The sequence below is a fragment of the Ornithorhynchus anatinus genome, chromosome 5, assembly GCF_004115215.2.
Source record: "Ornithorhynchus anatinus isolate Pmale09 chromosome 5, mOrnAna1.pri.v4, whole genome shotgun sequence".
In the NCBI taxonomy this organism is placed as follows: domain Eukaryota; kingdom Metazoa; phylum Chordata; class Mammalia; order Monotremata; family Ornithorhynchidae; genus Ornithorhynchus; species Ornithorhynchus anatinus.
Genome location: NC_041732.1, coordinates 80,264,781 through 80,286,423, shown reverse-complemented (window position 1 = coordinate 80,286,423; position 21,643 = coordinate 80,264,781). Strand labels below are relative to the sequence as shown.

At 46.9% G+C, this 21,643-nt stretch overlaps 1 protein-coding gene across 4 annotated transcripts in view; it reads left to right on the top strand.

Annotated features, from left to right (window-relative positions):
* Window positions 1-246: 246 nt before the first annotated feature.
* The window catches only part of ZMYND12 (zinc finger MYND-type containing 12), a 35,429-nt gene continuing 14,032 nt past the window's right edge, over window positions 247-21,643 (top strand). For 3 of the 4 annotated variants that reach the window (XR_003759830.2, XM_029065812.2, XM_029065813.2), the window contains exons 1-6: window positions 247-406; window positions 5,835-5,976; window positions 9,912-10,083; window positions 13,242-13,411; window positions 15,817-15,939; window positions 19,632-19,746. Coding sequence is in view for 3 of the 4 variants with exons in the window: in XM_029065812.2 (XP_028921645.1) it covers window positions 297-406; window positions 5,835-5,976; window positions 9,912-10,083; window positions 13,242-13,411; window positions 15,817-15,939; window positions 19,632-19,746 (832 nt within the window). In the remaining variant the exon portion in view is untranslated. The remainder of the gene's footprint in view (window positions 407-5,834; window positions 5,977-9,911; window positions 10,084-13,241; window positions 13,412-15,816; window positions 15,940-19,631; window positions 19,747-21,643) is intronic. The other variant, XM_029065815.2, reaches the window with a different exon arrangement.

Below are 21,643 nucleotides of genomic sequence, written 5' to 3'. Positions count from 1 at the left end.
AAGTCACTTCTCTGGGCCTCAGTGACCTCATCTGTAAAATGGGGATTAACTGTGAGCCTCACGTGGGACGACCTGATTCCCCTGTATCTACCCCAGCGCTTAGAACAGTGCTCTGCACACGGTGAGCGCTTAACAAATACCACCATTATTATTATTGTTATCATCATCATGAATGACTGGATGATTGGATGGCCGAGCCAAGCCAATGCGCGTGCGCAGCGAGGCCGGCGGGCCTCGGTTGGTCTCCTAGCAACCGGCCCCGCGTCCTAGCAACCGGCCTCTTCTCCTGCACCATCATGAACCCGATCTACCCGCTGGCGCTGCCCAAGGGCCGAAAGCTGCGATGCGAGGTTTGCGAAGCCCCCGCAGAGCGGGTCTGCCAGGGCTGCATGGTCACTTACTACTGGTCAGTCCCCCAAACCACTCGGGGTAATAATAATAATAATCTTGGTATTTGTTAAGCGCTTACTATGTGCCGAGCACTGTTCTAAGCGCTGGGGTAGACATAGGGGAATCAGGTTGTCCCACGTGGGGCTCACAGTCTTGATCCCCATTTTACAGATGAGGGAACTGAGGCACGGAGAAGTGAAGTGACTTGCCCACAGTCACACAGCCGACAAGTGGCAGAGCTGGGATTCGAACTCATGAGCCCTGACTCCAAAGCCCGTGCTCTTTCCACTGAGCCACGCTGCTTCTCTTTCCCCCCCCCCCCCCCCCCCCCCCCCCCCCCCCCCCCCCCGCGTTTTCCTTGCAGACGGCTCGTTGCTCCCGACGATGTGCATTCATTCATTCAGTAGGATTTATTAATAATAATAATAAATGTTGGTCTTTGTTAAGCGCCTACTAGGTGCCGGGGAGCTGGGGGAGACATAGGGTCATCAGGTGGTCCCACGTGAGGCTCACAGTCTCCATCCCCATTTGACAGACGAGGTGACTGAGGCCCCGAGAAGTGAAGTGACTTACCCAAAGTCGCACAGCTGACAGGTGGTGGGAGCCGCGATTAGAACCCATGACCTCTGACTCCTAAGCCCGTGCTTTTTCCATTGAGCCACGCTGCTTCTACTTCTACTTAATAATAATAATAATGTTGGTATTTGTTAAGCGCTTACTATGTGCCGAGCACTGTTCTAAGCGCTGGGGTAGACACAGGGGGATCAGGATGTCCCACGTGGGGCTCACACTCTTAATCCCCATTTTACAGATGAGGTAACTGAGGCACAGAGAAGTGAAGTGACTTGCCCACAGTCACACAGCTGACAAGTGGCAGAGCTGGGATTCGAACTCATGACCTCTGACTCCAAAGCCCATGCTCTTTCCACTGAGCCACACTGCTTCTCCACTACTCCACTTCTCCACTTCTCCGCTACTTCTGCTTCTACTCTGTGCCGAGCACTGTTCTAAGCGCTGGGGGAGATACGGGGTCATCAGGTTGTCCCACGTGAGGCTCACAGTCAGAAAGATTTGTACATTCCTAGCGCTTAGTACAGTGCTCTGCACATAGTAAGCGCTCAATAAATACTATTGAATGAATGAATGAATCCCCATTTTACAGATGAGGTGACTGAGGCACCAAGAAGTGAAGTGACTTGCCCAAAGTCACACAGCTGACAGGTGGTGGGGCCGGGATTAGAACCCGTGACCTGTGACTCCTAAGCCCGTGTTTTTTCCACTCAGCCACACTGCTTCTCTATGTGCAGAGCACTGTACTAAGCGCTTGTAGTGTACAATTTGGCAACAGATAGAGACCATCCCTGCCCAATAACGGGCTCACAGTCTCGAAGAGGGGAGACAGACGGCAAAGCAAAACAGAACAAAACAAAACGCGCAGTCTAGCGCAGGCGTCATCAAGATAAATAGAATCATAATAATAATAATGTTGGTATTTGTTATGCGCTTACTATATGCAGAGCACTGCTCTAAGCGCTGGGGTAGATGCAGGGGCATGAGGTTGTCCCATGTGAGGCTCACAGTCTTCATCCCCATTTTACAGATCAGGGAACTGAGGCACAGAGAAGTGAAGTGACTTGCCCACAGTCACACAGCTGACAAGGGGCAGAGTCGGAGATATACACATCATTATCAAGATGAATAGGGTAATAAATCACATATACAAGTATGCACAGTGCTGAGGGGAGGGGAAGGGGGAAGAGCAGAGGGTGGGAGAGGGGGGAATGGGGAGGGGAGGAGAGAAGAGGGAAAAAGGGGGGATGTGCAAGGCCTAGTGCAGCTTGGTTTAGTGGCGAGAGCACGAGCCTGGAAGTCAGAGGTCGTGGGTTCTAGTTCACGTGTCTGCTGCGGGACCTTGGGCAAGTCACTTCAATGTGCCTCAGTTCCCTCATCTATAAAATGGGGATCAAGACTGTGAGCCCCAGATAGGACAACCTGCTTACCTTGAATCCCCCCACCCCCCACAGTGCTTAGAACAGTGCTGGCACATAGTAAGCGCTTGACTAATACCATCATTATTATTACCACGAGGCACCCTCATTGCTCTCTCTCAGGCTTTTCACCATAACCCATAGGATGTAGTAGCCATGTTAATTACCTAGTCTGGGATCTGGCTAGCCTTGAAAGTACTGAAGATCTGCAGGATTAGACTCTAGGTGTAATTGCTATGTTTATTATCTACTCTGCCATTTGTCTATCCTTGAAACTACTGAATATCTGCAGTATTAGACACTGGAGAGGGGAAAGGTGGGAAAGAGAGGAAGGAAAAGGGTGGGGAAAAAGGGAGAAGGGAGGGGAAAAGAGGGAAAAGAAGAAGGGGACTGGCTACTTTGGACAGACATTACATTGAAAATTATTAGCCCATCCTGAGGGCGTAGTCAGGGAAGGCCTCTCGGAGGAGATGGGCCTTCAATAAGACTTCGAAGGGAGTAGATGTCTGCTGGATATGAAAAGGGAAGGCGTTCCACGCCGGAGGCAAGACGTAGGCCAGAGGTTGGCGGTGAGGGAGATGAGGTCAAGATAAGTGAGCAGGTTGGCATTGAAGGAGCAAAGTGCGTGGCTGGATCGTAATAGGAGAGTAGCAAGGTAAGGAAGGAGGGGACAAGGTGATTGAGTGCTTTAAAACCGTTGGTGAGGAGTTTCTCTTTTATACAGAGGTGGGTGAGCAACCTCTGGAGGTTACTGAGGAGTGGGGAAACCTTGGCCTGATTTTTTTTTAGAAAAATGATGCGGGTAGCAGATTGAAGTACGGACTGGAGTGCGGGAGGTCAGCAAGGAGGCCGATACGGTAATCAAGGCAGGATAGGATAAATGCTCAGATTAACGTGGTAGTTTGGATGAAGAGGAAAGGATAGCTTTTAGTGATATCGAAAAGAGTGGACTGACAGGATTTAGTACTGAATTGAACATGTGGGTTGAATGAAAGAGAGGAGTCAAAGGTAACACCAAGGATGCGGGCTTGTGAAACGGGAAGGATGGGAAAGTCTACAGTGACGGGAAAGTCAGAGAAGGGAGGTTTGGGTAGGAAGATGAGGAGTTTTGTTTGGGTCATGTTAAGTTTGAGGTGACAGGCAGGACATCCAAATAGAGATGTCTTGAAGGTGGTCGTTGAAGCCATAGGAGCGAAAGAGTTCTCCAAGGGAATGGGTGGAGATGGAGAATAGAAGGGGACCCAGAACGAACCTTGAGAGACCCCCACAATCACGGGGTGGGAGGCAGAGGAGGAGTCGGTGAAGGAGACTGAGCGGCCAAAGAGATAGGAGGAGAACCAGGAGCAGAGGACAGTGTCGGGGAAGCCGAGGGTGGATAATATTTCCAGGAGAAGGGGGTGGTCAGCGGTGTAGAAGTCAGCTAAGACATCGAGGAGGATTAGGATGGAGTAGAGGCCATTGGATTTGGCAAAAGGGAGATCATCGGTGACCTTTGAGAAGGTGGTTTCTGCGGAGTGAAGGGGATGGAAGCCAGGTTGGAGGGCGTCGAGGAGAGAATTGGAGGAGAGGAACTTGAGAGAGCGGATATAGACAACTCGCTCAAGGAGTTTGGAGAAGAATGGGAGGAGAGAGATGGGGCAGTAACTGGAGGGAGCCGTGGGGTCAAGGGAGAGGTTTTTTAGGATAGGGGAGATATGGGCATGTTTGAAAGGGAGGAAGTCACTGGAGAGAGAACGGTTGAAGGTGGTGGTCAGGGAGGGAAGAAGGGAGGGGGCAAGAGTTTTGCTGAGGAGTAAAGGGATGGAGTCGGATGCGCAGGTGGAGGGGGTGGATTTTGAGAGAAGGCAGGAGATCTCCTCTTGAGATACGGCTGGGAAGGACGGAAGAGTTGAAGAAGGGACGGGAGGAAGCAGCGTGGCTCGGTGGAAAGAGCGTGGGCTTCGGAGTCTGAGGTCATGGGTTCGATTTCCGGCTCTGCCACTTGTCAGCTGTGTGACTGTGGGCAAGTCACTTAACTTCTCTGTGCCTCAGTTACCTCATCTGTAAAATGGAGATTAACTGTGAGCATCACGTGGGACAACCTGATCACCCTGTATCTACCCCAGCGCTTAGAACAGTGCTCTGCACATAGTAAGCGCTTAACAAATACCAACATTATCATTATTAAGGACTGGAGAGGAGCAGGTGAGATTCTGGGGAGATCACACATGATAGTTTCAATTTTTTCCATAAGAGTAGGTAGCCAGGTCACTGGGGCAAGGGATGGGGGAAGGAAAGGGGCAGGGGGTTTGAGGAGGGAGACGAAGGTCTAGAACAACTGGTGAGGTTAGTGGGCATGGATGTCAATATGGAGAACTCATTTTGCTGGGCAGAAGAGAGAGCAGAATTAAAGGACTCAAGGATGAATTTGAGATGGACAGGGTGGGCCTGATACTTAGATTTCCTCCAGCCGCGTCCGGCAGCTCATGTACGGCGGCGAAGGAAGTGAACTGTGGAGGTGCTCCGGGGCTGCGGTTAGTGGTATGAGATCGACGAAGGGATAGGGGAGTGAGTGCATGTAGCTACCTCAGTGTTTAGTATAGTGTCTGGTATATAGTAAACGCTTAACAAAGCAGCATTGCCTAGTGGATGGAGCCCGGGCCTGAAATTCAGAAGGACACGGGTTCGAATTCCAGCCCTGTCACTTGTCTGCTGTTTGACCTTGGGCAAAGTCCCTTCACTTCTCTGTGCCTTAGTTTCCCATCTGTAAAACAGCCCGATGTGGGACAGAGACTGTATCCAATCCAATTTGCTTGTATCCCCCCCAGTGCCTAGTGCAGTGACTAGCATATAGTAAGCGCTTAATACCATAATTAATCAATTCATTAAATACCATCACAAAAAACCATCAGCCACTTCTAGCACTTAGGTGCTCATCCTCAAAACTTGTTTATATAAGTTTATTTAATTGTATATTCAATTATTGATTTTAATCCCTCTGTAACTACTTTTATAGCTGCTTACTCTATTAGGTTGTAAGCTCTTGTTGGACAGGAGATGAGTCACTTGCTCTGCTTTGTGCTTCCCAAGCATTTTGCCCATTGTTCCCAGGATACTCAGAAGGGATGAAGACCGGGAGCCCCGCGTGGGACAACCTGATGACCTTGTATCTACCCCAGGGCTTAGAACAGTGCTCGGCACGTCATAAGCGCTTAACAAATGCGAACATTATTATTATTATTACTCAATAAATGTTATTACTACTGCTAGTACTATTCATTCATTCAATCGTATTTATTGAGCGCTTACTGTGTGCAGAGCACTGCACTAAGCACTCGGAATGGTACAAATCAGCAACAGATAGAGACCATCCCTGCCCAACCACGGGCTCACAGTCTAAAACTATTACTGCGATTATTACAATTACTACGGAATCGAAAAACATAATGAAGATAAAGTCTCTTTCTCGCCTGGCAGTGATGTAGAACATCAACAAGTTGACTGGGTCAGCATTCACGAGAAGATCTGCCAACTCCTCATTCCTCTGCGTACTTCTTTACCATTTTTTAATTCCGAAGAGGAAAGAAAACATGGCATGGAGCAGCTGTGCCTTCGACAGGTTTGTACCGAAGCATTTATCTTGGGGATGAGATAAGATAGGGAAAAAAAGAGATCCAAACCCCAACATCATCATCATCAGCGGTATTTACTGAGCCCTTATTGTGTTGCGCAGCCCAGAAGCCGCATGGCGTAGAGGATAGAGCACAGACCTGGGAGTCAGAAGGTTCTAATCCCAGCTGTGCCACTTGTCTGCTATGTGACCTTGGGCAAGTCATTTATTTCTCTGCACCTCAGTTCCCTCATCTGTAAAATGGGGATTGAGACTGTGAGCCCCGTGTGGGACAGGGACTGTATCCAACCTCATTTGCTTGTAGCTACCCCAGTGCTTAGTACTGTGCCTGGCACATAGTAAATGCTTAACAAATACCATTCATTCATTCATTCATTCATTCAATAGTATTTATTGAGCACTTACTATGTGCAGAGCACTGCACTAAGCGCTTGGAATGTACAAATCGGTAACAGATAGAGACAGTCCCTGCCCTTTGACGGGCTTACAGTCTTAATCGGGGGAGACAATAATAATACCATAATAATAATTGGGGAAGCAGCGTGGGTCAGTGGAAAAGAGCCTGGGCTTCGGAGTCAGAGGTCATGAGTTCGACTCCCGGCTCTGCCACTTGTCAGCTGTGTGACTGTGGGCAAGTCACTTCACTTCTCTGTGCCTCAGTTCCCTCATCTGTAAAATGGGGATTAACTGTGAGCCTCACGTGGGACGACCTGATTAACCTGTATCTCCCCCAGCGCTTAGAACAGTGCTCTGCACATAGTAAGCGCTTAACAAATACCAACTTTATTATAATTATTATTACTAAGCCCTTGGGAGAGTAAAACACAACAGAGCTGGCAGACACAAGCTTAAAATCTAGAGGATGAGCTTATCAAAGTCACTGTGTGTAGATGGGAATAAATAACACAGATTTGCCCCTTCCTCTGATCAGAGATTTGAAAATGGTCTGTAAAGGAAAGAGATTTAGCCGCCTGTGACATTTTTTGTTTGTTTGCTTGAATGGTATTTAAGTCCTTACTGTGTGCCTCTAGACTTGCTTGTTGTGGGTAGGGAATATGTCTGTCGGTTGTTGTATTGTACTCTCCTAAGTGCTTAGTACAGTGCTTTGCACACAGTAAACGTTCAATTGAATGAATGTGCCAGGCACTGTACTGAGGGCTGGGGTAGATACAAGATAATGAGGATGGACACAGTCCCTGTTCCACCTGGGGCTCACAGTCTTTAATCCTATGTGAAAACTACGTGAAAACATCCTTAGCTTTATTATTACATGATATTGGTTAAGCATTTACTATGTGCCAAGCACTGTACTAAGCACTGGGGTCAGACCCAGTTCCCGTCTCGAAAGGGGCACACAGTCTAAGTAGGAGGGAGAACAGGTATTGCACGTTCCATTTTCAGAAGAAGAGACCGAGGCACAGAGAAGTAAAGTGACTTGCCTAAGGTCATACAGCAGGTAAGTGGCAGAGCTGGGATTAGGACTCGGGTCCGCCGACTCCCGGGACTTGCTCTTTGCGCTGGGCCCTGCTGCTTGGTCAGGAAGCGGGGGGGAAGTGGATGTGGAAGCTAAAGTCCTACCCGGTTCTTTGTCCGTCACGGTCGATATGGTTCTGGTCTGGCCCTGGCAAGAGGGAATCCAGATTTAGGAGACTCTGGGATTAAACCCTACACCGCCCTGGTCAAGCTGGACATGGAAAGGTGAACTGGACTGGAGCTAGGACACCTCCTTTATCCCGTGTGAACCATTTCAAGCCAGGAAACCTGTCATTCCCGGCATGCTTTCCCAGGCCCTTAGTTCAGTGTTCTGCACACAGTAAGCGCTCAATAAATACCATCGAATGAATGAATATCCCAGCTATGGTAATGACTAGACTGACTAGACCGTTAGCTCGTCGTGGGCAGGGAATGGGTCCGTTTATCGGTCCGTTGTACTCTTCTAAGCGCTTCGTACAGCGTTCTGCCACGGAAAGCACTCGATAAATACGATTGACTGACTGACTGTACCTCGGTCAAGTCCAGACATAGTATAGTGCTATGCACAGAGTAAGCACTTGATAAAGTCCACCGACGATGATGACGGTGACGAGTGCCAGGGAGAGAACGATACAACAGGGTCGGTAGACACGTTCCCTGCCCACAACGAGCTTCCAGAGGGGAGGGTCTTTCTCTTGCTTCCTGGTTTTTTCTCCCTAAGAGATGATCCACCGCAGTCCTCTTGACCGTAAGCTCGTTGTGGGCAGGGAATGTGCCTGTTAATTGTTATTTTGTACTCTCCCAACCACTTGGTACAGTGCTCTGCAAACAGCACTCAGTAAATACGATTGCATGAATGAATGGAAGCCCATCCACCCTCTCAATTAATTGATTGCTCAAAGACCATGTCCTCAAAGATCTAAGGGCTCAAACGTCCCCCAGATTGAGATCAAGATCCAGCTGGGGAGAGGACTAAGGCTAGACCTCATCCTTTTGGGCTACTCTAAGGTGAGACACCGCCGGCCCCTCCAATTTTCTGTCTGTGCCGGAGGACTTAACCCTGTCGCGTGTGGTCCCTGGCCTGGAAGATACTGAGACAACTCGTCATTCCTGGGAATGAACTAGGAAACCAGATGGTTCAGGATCCAGCACAGTGCGGGCAGGGAACGTGTCTACCAACTCTGCTATAGTGTACTCTCCCAAGTGCTTAGTACAGTGCTCTGCACACATTAAGTACTCAATAATACCACTGACCGGTGGATCTCCTTGGGCCTTCTCGTAGCTCCTTCTTTACGTTTGGGCTCCTGGCCGGATAGACCCGTCTGTCTCTCTCTCTCTCTCTGTATCTCTTTCTCTCCATTTCTCTCACCCCCCATTCTATCTCTCCCTCTTTCTATTTCTCCTCTCTCCCTTTCTTTCCGTATCTGTCCCAGTAGCCTCTTTATAGCGACATACAAGTCTGCCTCACCAACGTAAAGGGAAACGCTATTAGCAGCGACAGTATAATCAGAAACAATCGTATTTATTTGGCACTTAATTTTGGAAAGCATCGTACTGGGCCCTGGGGGAAATACTATTAGAGATAATAAAACATGGTCCTTGTCCTCTAAGGGAAAACCAAGCCAACATTAAGGTATGACCAGACAACTAGATTAAAGCACGAGATTATAACTAGCAGAAGACTAGATATAAATTTATGACGGTGTGCACGAGTACCGAAAAAGTGGTTAAGGATGAAACCTTTTTACAGATTAAGCGCCTTTCCCACCACTTCCCTTAATCCCTGAGAAGGTTTTGTGTGGAAGTGGGTGTTTTGAGGGGCTTTAAATGGGGATTTAGGAGAAGAGAGGGAATCATAATGATAATGATGGTGTTTGTTAAGCGCTTATTATGTGTCAGGCACCGTAGTAAGCGCTAGGGCGGACACAACCAAACTGAGTGGGACACGGGAAGAACCGTCTTTCTGAGGCACGATGGAAGTATTCTGCTGAACACACTCACTGGAATAAAGTTCGAAAATAATGAAGAGAAAGATGATGCATTTTCCCCGAAAGGTTCCTGAAGAGATGAGTTCATTTGGAGCCTCTGTTTTCTAGTCCAAAATGCTGTCCCCAGTTTATGAGAAGTTGCCATATCTGCCCACCGAGCCAAAGGGGCATTTCATTTTAATGGCTGGCGAGACCGCCGATGTAGGGAATACAGAGGGGAGGGAGCCCCCCGGGCACAGATCTCTCCTCCCACCATTCATTCATTCAGTAGTATTTATCGAGCGCTCACTATGTGCAGAGCACTGTACTAAGCGCTTGGAATGGACAATTCAGGAGGGAATGGCAATGACCAGCGCATCGGCCACCCCCACCACGGCTCCAACTTGCTTCCCCGTCCTTATTTTTAGTAGAACTGGCTGTTCTCTTTCCTTTGCTCCGATTTCATACCCGTTCCCTCTGCAGAAGCATCTGATTGAGCTGACTCACAAAGTGGCCCAGAAGTTTCTCTTTGAAGGAAAATATGAAGAAGCCCTCCCCGCCGCGTTGCACTCTCTGCGCTTCAGCATTAATGTCCACGGCCTGAATTCCGTTGAATTGGTGCCGTCCTACCTGCTTTTAGCCGAGGCAAATATCGGTGAGTGTTAAACTCAAACGGCAGTTTAGACGAGATTGAAAAGAGGGTGGCTTAAACAGTGGCGTAGCTTTATCGGTGAGGGATAGACCAAAACTGCCGTGTAGACAGGACTGAAAAGAAGGATGCGTAGAAATGATAAGGATGATAATGATATTTGTTGAGGGCTTACTTTGTTTCAAGCACTGTTCTGAGCGCTGGAGTAGTCCCTGTCCCACAGTGGGGCTCACCATCTTAATCCCCATTTTACAGATTCGAGAACTGAGGCCCAGAAAGGTTAAGTGGCTCGTCCGAGGTCGACAGCAGACGAGTGACGGTGCTGGGATCAGAACCCAGGTCCTTCGGACTCCCAGGCCCACAGTCCATCCACTGGGCCATGTTGCACCTTTATTACCAAAACCGAGAATAACGGTATTTACTGGGTATCTACCGTGTGCAGAGCACTGGATGACGCACTTGGAGAACAAGGAGAAATTTGCCCTTGAAGAGCTCGTGATTTAACGGGGAAGATAGGTCAGTATATAACCACTCAAACATAGTGAGAGTAGATTTAAAATAATAGCTAGCAGAAAGACCCATTTCACGCAGGTGAAAGAGAAGGTAAATGGAACCTAACAGATAGTAGATTTCTCCCCCTCGAGACTGTAAACTCGTTCATTCATTCATTCAATAGTATTTACTGAGCGATTACTATGGGCAGAGCACTGTACTAAGCGCTTGGAATGGACAATTCGGCGTTGTGGGCAGGGAACATGCCTGCTAATTCTGTTGCACGGTACTCTCCCAAGTACTTCATTCATTCATTCAATAGTATTTATTGAGCGCTTACTACGTGCAGAGCACTGTACTAAGCGCTTGGAATGTACAAATCGGTAACAGATAGAGACGGTCCCTGCCCTTTGACGGGCTCACAGTCTAATCGGGGGAGACGGACAGACAAGAACAATGGCGATAAATAGAATCAAGGGATAAATGCTCTGCACATAGTAAACGCTCAATGCCACTTGTCAGCTGGGTGACTGTGGGCAAGTCACTTCGCTTCTCTGGGCCTCAGTGACCTCATCTGTCAAATGGGGATGAAGACTGGGAGCCTCATGTGGGACAACCTGATTGCCCTGTATCTACCCCAGGGCTTGGAACAGTGCTCTGCACATAGTAAGCGCTTAACAAATACCAACATTATTATTATTAATAATAAATACCATTGATTGATTGATTGTAGCAGAGGAGTGCAAAAAAGTCGTGAAAGAGAGAAACTGAATAGTCACTGAGGGAGGGTGGCAAACATTTGCCTATAGCTATTGAATATTTAAGCGCTTAGTACAGTGCTTTGCACCCAGTAAACACTCAATAAATTCGATCGAGTGAATAACAAACAATGCATCGGGTTGGGTATAGAATAAAGTTTCCCCTTCGCTTGAAATGACTCTCTTATCCAAGGTTTGAGAGAAAGGAATGGCCATTTTTCATGCTTACAACTCCATTATCACCATCCAAAGCAGTTATTAAGAGTAAAACCTCAGGATTGAATCTCTCCTTCCGCTCTCACCACCTGTTAAGCAGTGTGGCTTAGTGGAAAGAGCCCGGGCTTGGGAGTCAGAGGTCGTGGGTTCTAATGCCGGCTCCGCACTTGTCTGCTGTGTGACCTTGGGCAAGTCACTTCACTTCTCTGGGCCTCAGTTACGTCATCTGTTAAACTGGGGATTAAAAAAAAAAGTGACCCCCACGTGGGACAATCCGATTACACTGTATCTACCCCGGCACTGAGAGCAGTGCTCGGCACATAGTAAGCACTTAATAAATACCAACATTATTATTATTATTATTACCTTACAGGCAGTCACCAAATCAAGCTCCTCTTTTCTTTATTATTATTATTACTCTACGAGATACAAAAAAATCAGGTTGGGTACAGTCCCTGTCCCACGTAAGACTCAGAGTCTTAATCCCCATTTTATAGATTAGGGAACCAAGGCCCAGAGAAGTGAAGTACATCCCCTTGATTCTATTTATTGCTATTGTTTTTGTCTGTCTGTCTCCCCCGAATAGACTGTAAGACTGTCAATGGGCAGGGACTGTCTCTGTTGCCGAATTGAACATTCCAAGCACTTAGTACAGTGCTCTGCACATAGTAAGCGCTCAATAAATACTATTGAATGAATGAACGAAGTGACTTCCCCAAGGTCACGCAGCGGACAAGTGGCGGAGTCGAGATTAGAAGCCAGGTCCACTGACTCCCAAGCCCGCTCTTGCCGCTAGTCCATCCCTTGGCAGAGTCTACCGAATCTGTGGTAGTGTCCCCTCCCAACCGCTTAGTACAGTGCTCTGCCCACAGTAAGCGCTCAATAAACACCGTTGATGATAATGACCTAGAGGAGCAGGTCTTCGCAGTGGCAGGTCCCTACTTTCTAATCTATCCTCCTCCCTGAAGGCAGGACCATTCCAGGATGGATGGGAATCGACCCTATTTTAAAAATTCTCCAGGGAGAGCCATTCCACGCTTTCCTTGAAGCTGTCTTTCAGAATTTAAACATCATTTCCGTCATGAAGGGCCTCTTTATATTGAAAGCATTTTCTTTCCTCTGTAATCCACGTCCATTTTTCCCTTATTTACCCCCAAAGGAGATGGAAATCCTTCTCCTCATAATTGTATATTCTAAAGAGGATGCCACTGCCTAACTTCATCAAAGGAGTCAAACTAAAATAAATACTATTTTGATCAGTCTGATATTTTCCAGGTCAGCCTTATTGTCATGTGTTAGAGGAGGGGAAAACCGCTCCTTCACAGGGCCAGGTAACTCATGGGACCTTAAAAGTTGTGTCGCTTAGTATATAGAGCACTGGCCTGGGAGCAAGAAAGACCCGGGTTCTAATCCCGGCTCTACCACTTGTCAGCTGTGTGACCTTGGCCAAAGTCACTTTATTTCTTTGGGTCTCAGTTCCCTCATCTGTAAAATGGGGATAAGAGTGTGAGCTCCATGTAGGACAGGGACTGTGTCAACCTAATTAACTTGTATGTATCCCACCACTTAGAACAGTGCTTGATACAGAGTAAGTGCTTCACAAGAACCATAATTATTATTATTATTGGGATTACTATTAAAAAAATCATTTGTTCAGTATGCTTCCTGAGATCTTCTTGCTTTTTCTATGTGTTTCAGGCCTTAGTCGTATTATCCAGGCAGAAGAATTCCTCTCAAAAGCCCAATGGACTATTCTTAAATCACCGGAATGCAGCGATGCTATCCTGTCTAAATTACATCGGAATTTTGGATTCCTCTGTGTAGCTAAAAGAAATGATGATGAATCCCTCTATCATTTTGCTAATGACGTGAGTAGGTTAGAGATTCCAATCCCTTAAAAAGCACACAATTCAAAGTAGTTATTTGACATTCTGTCAGCACTTTCTCTTGACCGATTTCTAGACATTTTTATGTGCTATTCCTCCAAACCTTCTGAGGGATGATAATAATAATAATAGCATTGATTATTGTGGTGTTTAAGTGCTTACTATGTGCCGGGCACTGTATTAAGCGCTGAGGTCATTACAAGTCCCATGTGAGGCTCACAGTCTTAATCCCGGCTCTGCCACTTGTCAGCTGTGTGACTGTGGACAAGTCACTTAACTTCTCTGTGCCTCAGTTCCCTCATCTGTAAAATGGGGATTAACTATGAGCCTCCCGTGGGACAACCTGATGACCCTGGATCTCCCCCAGCGCTTAGAACAGTGCTCTGCACATAGCAAGCGCTTAACAAATACCAACATTATTATTAATCCCCATTTTACAGATGAGGTAATCTAATGCTTCTTAGGTGGAGGTGGATGGGCAACCCCTGGAGTTTTTTGAGGAGAGGGGTGATACGTCCTGAACGTTTCTGTAGAAAAACGATCTGGGCAGCAGAGTGAAATGTGGACATATTTCAGAACATTTGCGGGTCAAACTTGCAAGACCAAATACAGGCCCAATTGTTTTAGTAACAGGCGTAGTTCATCTCTGACCTTTTTCGGATTAAACAAGTATGTGCGTAAAAAGGTTTCTTTTAGCCTGGGGCCTCAAAACGTTGGCCTGAGCCAGGAAAGGCTTAGCAAATAATAATGATGTTGGCATTTGTTAAGTGCTTCCTATGTGCCAAGCACTATTCTAAGCGCTGGGGTAGATATAAGGTAATCAGGTTGTCCCACGTGGGGCTCAGAATCTTAATCCCCATTTCACAGATGAGGTAACTGAAGCCCAGAGAAGTTAAGTGACTGGCCCAAGGACACATAGCTGACAAGCGACGGAGCCGGGATTAGAACCCATGACCTCCGACACCCAAGCCCGTGTGCAAAGCACTGTATCAAGTGCTTGGGGAAGCACAATGGCAGCGAGCTCTTATTCGAAATCTTTATAATTTTACGTTAGTTTATCCGTATAAGACTGTATCTGTGTTAGAGTGTTTTTGGTCAGTATTTTATGAAAACGCTATTGCAAAAAGGAGAGACTTTAACAGAGAAAATCTGAGAAGTATCACCCGCAGTCTCTGAAAGAGAGATTTCCAAAGTCAGAAAAGTTTGACTTCTTGTGGAATATCGGGTATGGTGTTTCATGAAACTATCGTCCTGTGCAAATCAGAAGTAATATCTGATTTTGTGACATTTGTTAGTAATTTCCATTTTGCCATAAAGGGACACTAATAATAATAATAATGTATACCAACATTATTATTTGTTTAGCGCTTACTATGTGCAGAGCACTGTTTTAAGAGCTGGGGAAGATACAGGGTAATCAGGTTGTCCCACGTGAGGCTCACAGTTAATCCCCATTTTACAGATGAGGTAACTGAGGCCCAGAGAAGTGAAGTGACTTGCCCACAGTCACCCAGCTGACAAGTGGCAGATCCGGAATTCGAACCCATGACCTCTGACTCCCAAGCCCGGGCTCTTTCCACTGAGCCATGCTGCTTAGAGACCAATAACGCATAAACCTAACATTTTCTAATATTATCAATTTCTGTGGAATTTTACATCCACGATAAGCCGCTTTATAGGATTGAAATATAGAAAGGTTGTCACAGATCGACCCAGTGACAGGAAGCACTTGTCTGCTGCGTGACCTTGGGCAGGCCACTTAAACTTCACCGTGCCTCAGTTACCTCATCTGTAAAATGGGGATTCAACCCATTCTCCCTCCCTGGTTAGACCGTGAGCCCCACGTGGGGCAGGGATTGTGTCCGTCTTGATTACCTCGTATCTATTCCCGGTGCCTGGCTCGTAGTACGGGCTTAACAATTACAAAAAAAAAAATGTCCAAGCCATTTGAAATAAGATAGATATCAGGTGACCGGACGGTCTGAGCATAAGGCATATTGATTATTGATTATCCCGGCTCTGCCACTTGTCAGCTGTGTGACTGTGGGCAAGTCACTTAGCTTCTCTGGGCCTCAGTTCCCTCATCTGTAAAATGGAGATGAAGACTGTGAGCCTCACGTGGGACAACCTGATGACCCCGTATCTCCCCCAGCGCTTAGAACAGTGCTCTGCACATAGTAAGCACTTAACAAATACCAACATTATTATTATTATTATTATAAAAGTGCCTAAGAACTCTCTTCTGTACTCCCCCCTCCTCCCTTTTGTTTCTGGTGGAGACGATTTTGGAAAGGAGAGGGGCTGTGAACATTTTGCCGCTTGGTGAGCGTTCTGAAGATAGTTTCGTCCGGCACTTTATAAGCCCGCATTCTTTTCCTATATTGCAGATTTACTATGCTAGCTGTGCATACGGGACAGAAAACATCAATACATCGGGGGAATATTTCTACATGGCTAACGTTTTCTATCGCCAGAACAAGATGGATGTGGCTGACTCTCTGTACGCTAAGGTTAGCTGGCCCAAGACCGCACTCCTTTCGGGAATTTCTCTTATTCCAGGAGAGAATGCCTAGGTTTGCTGGCCCTCGTTTGCAGTCATCCTTGTAATCACGGAAGAAAGTTCATGAGGTAAACTCGCCCACCTCCCTCCAGGCATGGACACGATCAAACAATCCAGAGGACGTTTGTCCCCAGAGAAGCAACGTGGCCCGTGGAAAGAGCACGGGCCTGAGAGGCAGAGGACCTGGGTTCTAATCCTGACCCCTCCCATGTCTGCTGTGTGACCCCGGGCAAATCTTTTAACTTCTCTGGGCCTCAGTTACCTCATCTGAAAAATGGGGATTAAAGCTATGAGCCCCATGTGGGAAATGGACTGTGTCCAACTTTATTAGCTTTTATCTACCCCAGTGCTTAGTAGAGTGCTTGGCGCGTGATAAGCACTTAACAGATACCATTAAAAATAGTAAGTTTAAAAAATGCTTTTAGTAGTTTATATAGTACCTACCGGGGTTTAATCACTTTCCCACTAGAGGAATTTTTTCTTATGTCGAAACAAGCTCTCCTGCGGCAATTCAAGTCTTTTTTCTCTTGTCTAATCCTTGGGGAACATGGAAACAATGGGTCCATCCCTTCCCCATAAAACCCTTCAGCTATTAGTGGTCCAGAGCCCTGCCTTCAGGAAGGTGAATGATTTAATCTTCTTGCTAAGCCTAAGTAGCCCCAATTCCTCTAACCTTCCTTCATAACCTTTCCTTATATGAAAGGAAACTTTCGCTAGTTTGGCCTGGTGGAAGAAAGCATGGGCCTGGAAGTCAGAGGACCTGGGTTCGAATCCTAGCTTTGCCATCTGCTTCCTGTGTGACCTTGGGCAAGTCACTCAACTTCTCGGTGCTGTAGTTTCCTCAGTTGAAAAGTGGGGATTCCAATACTTGTTCTCTTCCCTACTTAGACTGTGAGCCCCACGAAGGACGGGGCCTGCGTCCTTCCTAATTAAGTTGTTTCTATCCCAGAGCTTACAACAGTGTTTGACACATAGTAAGCGCTTAACAAATATCATTCTTATTATTATGATTGTAACACTGATTTTCCATTCTTTTGTTCATTTTTGTTGCCCTCCTCTGGGCCCCATGCAGTTTCTCCACATCCATGGCGTAGTGAATGGAGCACGGGCCTGGGAGTCAGAAGGTCATTGGTTCTAGTACCGGCTCTGTCGCTTGTCTGCTGGGTGGCCTTGGGCAAGTCACGTCACTTCGCTTCACTTCGCTTCTCTTCGCTTCACGTCACTTCTCCTCGCTTCACGTCACAGAGAAGCAGCGTGGCTCAGTGTGGAAAGAGCCCGGGCTTGGAGTCAGAGGTCATGGGTTTGACTCCCGACTCTGCCCCTTGGCAGCTGTGTGACTGTGGGCGAGTCACTTCACTTCTCTGTGCCTCAGTTCCCTCATCTGTAAAATGGGGGTGAGGACTGTGAGCCTCACGTGGAACAACCTCATTCCCCTGTATCTACCCCAGCGCTTAGAAGAGTGCTCTGCACGTAGTAAGCGCTTAACAAACACCAACATTATTATTATTATTATTATCATTCTCTGTGCCTCGGTTATCTCATCTGTATAATGGGGATTGAGACTGTGAGCCTCATGTGGGACAGGGACTGTGTCCAACCTAATTTACTTGTATCCACCCCAGCGCTTAGTACAGTGCTGGACACATAACAAGGTCTTAACAAATACCACAGTTAATTATTATTACTATTCTTATTATCCTTTTGAACGTACAGTGGCCAAAACTGGCCACGGTAATCCATCAATCCATGGAATTTATTGAGCACTTACTGGGTGCAGAGCACTGTACGAAGCAAGTGGAAGAGTACAGTACAACAGCTCTGGTAGACACGTTCCCTGCCTACACTTTAATAACAGTCTGACCAGGACAAAGTATCAGATATTATACTCCTATTTTTTCATCCCAGGATTTTGTTAGCATTTCTAACGATGACTTTGTTCTTTTTTAGGCCATTTGTTAAGAGCTTGTTATGCATCAAACATTGTTCTAAGCGCTGGGGTAGGTACAAAGTTAATTAGGTAGGACACAGTCCCTGTCCTTCATGGGGCTTACAGTCTAAGTAGGAAGGAGAACAGGTATTGGATCCCTATTTTTCATTGAGGAAACTGAGGCAAAGAGAAGTTAAGTGGCTTGCCCAAGGTCACATTGTCCCGTTGAGTATACTTCAGTTTGTGGCCCACTGTGACCCGCCCAGATCTCTTCCTGTGGCACTTTTTTTTTTGGTGGCATTTATTAAGCACTTATTAATAATAATTATGGTATTTGTCCAGTGCTTGCTATGTACCAAGCACTGTACTAAGCGCTGGGGTGGATATAACCGAATCAGGTTGGACACAGTCCATGTCCCACATGGGGCTCACAGTCTCAATCCCCATTTTACAGATGAGGTAACTGAGGCCCTGAGAAGTGAAGTGACTTGCCCGAGGTCACACGGCAGACAGGTGGCAGAGCCGGGATTAGAACCCATGACCTTCTGACTCCCAGCCCCTAACTCTATCCACTACGGCGTACTGCTTCTGTCATCTTCTAGACTGTGAGCCCGTTGTCGGGTAGGGATCGTCTCTGTTGCCGAATTGTACTTTCCAAGTGCTTAGTACAGTGCTCTGCACACAGTAAACGCTCAAAATAAATACGATTGAACGAATGAATATGTGCCAGGCACTGTACTAAGTGCTGAGATCAATTCAAGATAATCAACTTGGACACAATCCCTCTCTTTTTTTTTTTTTAAATGGTATTTATTCTTTCTTTCATTCATTCATTCAGTAGTATTCGTTAAGAGCTTACTACGTGTCAGGCACTGTACTAAGCGCTGGGGTAGATACAAGCTAGTCAGATTGGACACAGTCCCCATAGAGAAGCAGCGTGGCTCAGTGGAAAGAGCAAGGGCTTGGGAGTCAGAGGTCATAGGTTCAGAATCCCAGCTCTGCCACTTGTCAGCTGTGTGACTGTGAGCAAGTCACTTCACTTCTCTGTGCCTCAGTTACCTCATCTGTAAAATGGGGATTAAATTGTCAGCCTCACGTGGGACGACCTGATGACCCTGTATCTACCCCACCGCTTAGAACGGTGCTCTGCACATAGTAAGCGCTTAATAAATACCAACATTATTATATGGGGTTTACAGCAATAATCCCTATTTTACAGATGAGGTTACTGCGGCACAGAGAAGTGACCTGCCCGAGGTCACCCAGCCGACAAATGGCGGGATTAGAATCCAGGTCTTCCGAACCCCAGGCCCGGGTTCTTTCCACTAGGCCGCACTGCTTCTCTCCTACTTGTTCCTAGCCAGTAATCTTGGCCCACTGCATTAGAGTTCTTACTTCAGAAAATGCCGTGATGGGTGCTGAGCAATTAGTACTTTTCAATTGCAGCGTGAAAAGCACAGAAAAAATGCCAGGGGAAAACCCGGCTGAAATTTTATGGCATCTTTTTCACCCTCTGTTCTCAGTAAGCTCCTCAGAGTCACTGGGGAAAATGCAGTTTCAAAGTAGATTTTTTAGGGGGGACTCATATTACCCAGTTTAGCTCTTTGCGTTGATGAAATTTACTAGAAAATGGACAAATTTCTCCTGCACTTTGCGCTGAGCTGACCCGCCCGCCAAGATTCTACACATCTGATCTCTATTTTCTGCCTCGACAGGTTATTGAGATTTGGCGAAAACATTTAGATAAATTAATTCAATTCCAGTTAGATTCCATCAAGAGTTCGGCCAATATATTGGAAAGCGAAATGGAGCCGAATGAAGGTTATCTGGGTAAATATTTGCATCTTTCCACTCAGGCATTCTCGGAGGATCACTTAGTCTGTGGGGCCGGGCCGGGCTAAGGGGAATTTGGGAAGCAGGGTGGCCTAGTGGATAGACCACGGCCCCAGGAGTCAGAAGGACTTGGGTTCTGATCCCAGGTCTGCCACTTCGCTGCGTGACCTCGGGCAAGTCACTTCACTTCTCCGGGCCTCAGTTACCTCATCTATAAAAGGGGGATTAAGTCTGAGAGCCCCTTGAGGGGCAGGGAGTGTATCCAATCTGATTACGTTGTTTCTACCCCAGCGCTTAGTACAGTGCCTGACACATACTAAGTGCTTAACAAAGACCATAAAAAAAAATCCCCATATGGGGGGACAGGGACTGTGTCCAAATTATCTTGAATTGATCCCGGCACTTAGTACGGTGCCTGGCACATAGTAAGCTCTTGATAAATACCATTTAAAAAAAAAGAGATGGGGGACTGTGTCCAATCTGATTATTTTGTATTGATCCCAGCACTTAGTACAGTAGATTAGACCGTAAGCCCGTCAAACGGCAGGGACCGTCTCTATCTGTTGCCGACTTGTTCATTCCAAGCGCTTAGTACAGTGCTCTGCACATAGTAAGCGCTCAATAAATACTACTGAATGAATGAATGATTACAGTACCTGGCACATAATAAGTGCTTAACGAGTGCCACAAAAAAAGATAAAAAAGTGTCACTGGAAGAGACCTGGGGATGGTCGCTGTGGACCGCAAGTTGAATATACCCATTCTCCCTCCCTCTTAGTTTGAAAACCCCATGTGGGGCAGGGACTGGGTCCAACTTGGTTATCTCGTATCTATCCCCGCGCTTAGCACAGTGCTCGACACCTAGGAACCGCTTAACAAACACCGCTATTATGTGGGTGACTCCCTGTTTGACCCTGTTGGGTTTCTGGGCCGGATTTCCTACGGATAATATAATATTCTGCATAGACTCTATGGGTGCATCTAAAATGGATACTTATAAAATAGAGAGGATTGTGGCCTAGTGGATAGATCACAAGCCTGGGAGCCAGAAGGACCTAGGTTCTAATCCCGGCTCTGCCACTTGCCTGCTGCGTGACCTTGGACAAGTCGCTTCACTTCTCTGTGCCTCAGTTACCTCGTCTGTAAAAGGGGGATTAAGTCTTGTGAGACTTAGAACAGCGTGTGGCACATAGTAAGCGCTTAATAGATACAGTGAAAAAACGGCTATCGCGGCCCTGACTGACCTGAGGAGTGTTGAGGGCAAACTAATAACAATGACCACAAGATATATTTGTGAGAATAAACGCCAAATACGGATACATGTTTAAAATCGGAAGTAACTTTCTGGTCTGAAACTGTTCTGAATCTAACCCCGAATGTAGTTTTAAGCAAGAAGGAAAGGGAATGCGAACAGTCTGGCTCAGACGATCCATTAGGCCCGGGTTCTAATCCCAGCTCCTCCACTTGTCTTCTGTGTGACCTTGAGCAAGTCATTTAATTTCTCTGTGCCTCAGTTTCCTCATCTGTAAAGTGGGGGTTCAACACCCGTTCGCCCTCCCACTTAGATTGTGAGCGTGACGAGGAATAGAGACTCTGTCTAGCCTGATTATCTTGAATCTGCCCCGGTGCTTAGTACAGTGCTCGGCACATAGTAAGCAGCGTGGCTTCTGACTCCCGGAAGGACCTGGGTTCTAATCCCGGCCACTTGTCTGCTGTGGCAGTCTAGTCTTCTAGACTTTGAGCCCGTTGTTGGGGAGGGAATGTCTCTATTTGTTGCTTAGTTCAGTGTACTGCACACAGTAAGCGCTCAATAAATACGACTGAATGAATGAATGCTGTGTGGTCTTGGGTGAGTCACTTCACTTCTCTCTGCCACAGTTCCCTCACCTGTAAA